Source organism: Boleophthalmus pectinirostris, unplaced genomic scaffold (assembly GCF_026225935.1).
Source record: "Boleophthalmus pectinirostris isolate CB_2022bp ecotype Guang Dong unplaced genomic scaffold, ASM2622593v1 HiC_scaffold_2, whole genome shotgun sequence".
NCBI lineage: Eukaryota > Metazoa > Chordata > Actinopteri > Gobiiformes > Gobiidae > Boleophthalmus > Boleophthalmus pectinirostris.
Genome location: NW_026571152.1, coordinates 12,930,819 through 12,935,359, shown reverse-complemented (window position 1 = coordinate 12,935,359; position 4,541 = coordinate 12,930,819). Strand labels below are relative to the sequence as shown.

Sequence of the window (4,541 nt, the reverse complement as noted above, 5' to 3'; positions counted from 1 at the left end):
CATCAGCATGTACGGACCCACTATCTGTGGTGTATCAGTGTTGTCATTTCAAACTCAATTTTGATACTGAGGAATAGACTTGATACTCAATACAGATTCCGATTCTCTTTCTTTAGAGAATAGAATGTGGTTTTTCACATTAAAGTGCATATGACAGGATAGATTACACATTTCACTAAAATAGATTTAGCATGATTTTATTAAAGGTGCACTATGTAACTTTTTGGTTGGGGGCTCTGCCTGGAATGTTCCACAATATGACGTTAAACAGATCTACTTTACATTTGTTAAATTACAAATGGATTTATAGCTAAAAAATACCTAGAACAACAGACATTCTGATTGTGAGCAGGGTTGCTTCTCCACAGATCTGACTTGTAACTTGGTCTGGTTTGGTCTCCATGAAGAAAGATAGGTCCAATACCATAATGTGAAACATTCCAGACAAAGCAATAACATCTACATGGAGAAAAGCATTTGACTAACCTTCCACCAGAAAAGTAACACAATGCATCTTTAAGATTTTGCTTTAAATTTTGCCTTGTCTTTCTCTAGTTTTGAAATTTTGGTTGAGTTTATAATTTGACTTCTTGGTTGGATATGGCCATCAGATGTGAAATATTTACAGGTATTTCTGTAACTTTGTTTTTGATGGAATGAGCTCATAGCTACTTCTTGTATTTTTCAACTTTTTCTTTTTTCACAAACTGGCGTAACTAAAGTAAAATTATGATGATTATGTCTGTCAATCTGTCCAATGCATTTTAAATCATAGTACTTTCTTTTATATTACCTTGTGGCTTTATACCGCAGTCATCCAGGTAGGTTCCACAGTGGCCCATGGGTGTATACTAGTCTATGTGCTCTTATACTCATTCTAAAGCTATTCAGGAAAAGTTCCTTTTTGTCCTTAAAAAACTTTTAGTACTGATTCCTGCTCAAATAAGTATCTAGTTTTAATACTAGGTTTAACATTGAGTAGTATCTGATTTTCAATACTTTTGACAACCATATTAGCTGGGTGTGCATGCTGGGAGATAAGAAGTGAAATGTACATACACTTTAAACACTACTATCTCTTGTGGCTCCTTGTTTAGAAATGACTTCTATTTGCAATTTAATTTTATAATACATGCCTTAAAGCAATCCAATTCATTTATACAGCACATTTTATTAACTCATTTAGACCTCATACTAAGCTACCATAAACAGTTTGATCACTCTATTCCTTTAATATATTGTAATGCTACATTTTGCATATGGTAAACAGTGCAGTTAGTGTTTCATTCAAACTGATGAGTGAATAACTGTATAGTGCTTGTGTAAACACTGTCTCCTATGACTCACACAAAGGCACAAACTTGCACAAATCTTCAAAAGCAATACAACTAATATTACACAATGTAGCTTCAGGAGTCTTTATTACAATGACAACAATCTGGCACAATAATTAAAATAAATATTTTGAGCTGTTTCTGAAGCTGCTGCTCTGTGAATAAATGTTGTATTGCAGTCTCTTCCCTGACAGTGTGTATTGATCTGCACCTCTCCAGCCGTTGCAGAGGAGGGGGCAGTGTAGAAAATGGAATGGAAACTGTATTATATTACAGTAATTATATTCCCTTGAGACACAATTGTTTTCTATTTACAAATTTAACTGAGTTATTTCTTCTTCTTTTTTTCTTTTCTTTTTTCCAGTAGTAATCAGTTTTTTTCATCTGTATTTGTAAATTATTTTAATTTGTATTATTCAAAACAAGAAGGTTTAAAATGCATTGTACTTTTGATAGAGACGGCCTGGCCACTCTCTGAGGCATTGTGTATTATTCTGTGTGCACGTTCTGAGATGAGCTACAAGAGTTCTGACTTGTTTCCATTCACGTGCTTCTGGGAAATTAAACCAGCCTCCACTCATTAACAGCGTTCAGTTAGATTTCTTGTTGTTAGCATTCTGTTAGCACCTGCCTCTGACAGGTTGAACTACTCATTTTATTAAAACACACTTAAAATAATTATATTTAAGATTTTACTAAAAATTGTATACATTTTTCCTGATTTGGCAATTTAATCAGGTTTCAAATTTTACTTCGTGGTTGGAAAATCATGACATCACAATAGGGAATTCCAGTTGTTACCCAGCAAGATATTGCATGCTATGCTAGAGCTCCTTAAATGTACACAAAACACATTTATGTTGCTGAAATTGTCTTTAAAGTTACAGAAAAATATGTTTCTAGCATGTAAATTGTTATTAATTTTTGGACAGAGCTCTTCGTACCATGATGTGGAACTCCCTGAAATAGACCTCTCTACTCCCTTGTCATTTTCTGAATATTTTTGAAAATTTTTTCACAAATGGCTTTTTAATCAGGCTAAAACTATCATTTATATTTACAACATATATTATCCCACCAAATTATGTCAAAATTAGAGCATGATCAGAACCTGTCATATGCATGTACATACATGTTGGATCTTTCCTGCTCAGATCTGTTGCTGTTATGAGCAGGACAACTAACAGTAGACCCCTGAATGTAATAATGTTTAGTGAAAGAGCTCAAATGATAAAGATAAATTGATGAATGAGCTCATTTTCATGTCCAAACAGTTGGTGAAGTCAGCTATGATGATTTTAGCCTCAGTTCTCTGAGTTGTTTTTCCAACTTATGTGAGTGTTCATGTGCATTTTCCCAAGGACAGCAGCATTAGTTTGACATCCTAATGTCATAACAGCTCAGATGTTTACCTGTTGCTATGGTGACCTTGCAGCAGAACATGGTTTAACTCTTGCTGGACTGCTTAAGCATAATATGAAGGGGTTGCGTTTGATCTCTCATTCTATAATTATTCGCACTGTCAAAGTGAACTCATTAACACATGTGATTACTGGACAAATGATGCAAACCTTTCACCACATTTCTACCGAATAAAGAGCGATGTTGGACTTAATGTCCTCACACCAGTTTGCACCTGCTAATATATGACCTCATGACACCAGCAACAGGCCTTGTACTAATAAACCTGTTGTCTAGTCATGGATGCTGTAGAATAAATTGTAGTAGCTGTTAGTGGAAGAGAAGATGCACGAGACTAGATTTCTAACACAGGTGACTTTTATTTACATCAGTACAGGACCTAGCAACTGGAGATATGAACCCTCAACAGATAACAAGATAACAAGGATTGAAATGGCCGTGAGTGCTCTTGACACAGCACAGAAATGGAATTTCTCTAACAATACACAGTTAGCTGGTTTTAAATGAAACACAGGTACTGAAATAGTCCATTGGGCTATTTTATGATTGCATTTAGACATGAAATGTATGTTCAATCCTCCCTGCTCCTGGAGATGTAGAGGTCCTGGAAAGATGGAAGGCTGCTGCTGACCACTTTTTCATCAGAGCGCACACTGTTCTGCTACAGTCTGTGTTTATCCCTGTTTCTCTGGTGTACTACACCAGATTGGGCATTCTGGATGATGGAGGTGATGGTGGACTCTCATTTGAGATCCTGGGTGATGGTGGTGCCGAGCAAGGAGAAAGAGTCCGTGTTGGTGATGGGCTCATCAGTCAGGGCGAGGGGAGTGAGGAGAAAACGCTGATTCTCCCGCTATTAGACTGCAATCACTCCTCTTTTTGATTAAATTTTTATTAAGATCATTAGTCTGTTCCGTGCATCCTCATGCGTATCATCCTTCCATATCGTACTGTTCCCTATAGTCCCCTATTGTGACTCCTCACTCTCTTGTGTTGCAGTGCTGTCACGTGACGTGCACCTGCGCCGCTCACACAACAACATCCCTCGTGCTCGCATGAGGACTCTGAAGATGAGCATCGTCATCGTCAGCTCCTTCATCGTGTGCTGGACGCCTTACTACTTGTTGGGCCTGTGGTACTGGCTGTACCCGGAGGACATGGAGGAGACGGTCTCACACTCCCTCACCCACATGCTCTTCATCTTTGGTCTGTTCAACGCCTGCCTGGACCCCATCACGTATGGACTGTTCACCATGCGTTTGCGCCACGGTCTGAGTCGGTGCTGCCTGGGCGCGCACAGGAGCTCTGAGGCAGAGAACCACACTTGCTTTGTGCGCATGACGCGGCTCTCGTCACACAAGAAAACTTCCCCCAGCCTGCACTCGGACGCAGAGAGGAGCGACAGTCTTCGCAGCGCGCACACGTCCATCATGCCCATGAGCCGGATCTGAGGGAGGGGCACTAGTGAGAGTGTCAAGGAGACGGCAGCACTTTACAGCACAGTGATAACATGGTGATATGATTCTATTGGCTTGATTTCAGTTAAAGGAGACCTATTATGCGAAATCAACTTTTTAGAGATTTTTACCATTTACAATTGTTTTTCTTTTCATTTGCACCTTCAAAGTTTGTGATGAGTGATTTATGTATTTTCAGTTGGTTATACATGAAGAATCTGGCAGTGATGTAGTAGTTTGGCACAAATTTTTAAAAAGAAAGATGCTCCCACTGTTCACTCCCATTGTGCTTTGCAATTTTCCAGGCTGGAAGTCAGCAGACATGCTT

At 38.6% G+C, this 4,541-nt stretch overlaps 1 protein-coding gene across 1 annotated transcript in view; it reads left to right on the top strand.

Moving 5' to 3' along the window:
• gnrhr4 (gonadotropin releasing hormone receptor 4) overlaps positions 1-4,207 on the top strand; it is a 30,907-nt gene extending 26,700 nt beyond the window's left edge. The window contains exons 3-4 of the mRNA XM_020934670.2: positions 1,301-1,309; positions 3,756-4,207. Coding sequence (XP_020790329.1) covers positions 1,301-1,309; positions 3,756-4,207 — 461 coding nt within the window. The remainder of the gene's footprint in view (positions 1-1,300; positions 1,310-3,755) is intronic.
• Positions 4,208-4,541: the final 334 nt, after the last annotated feature.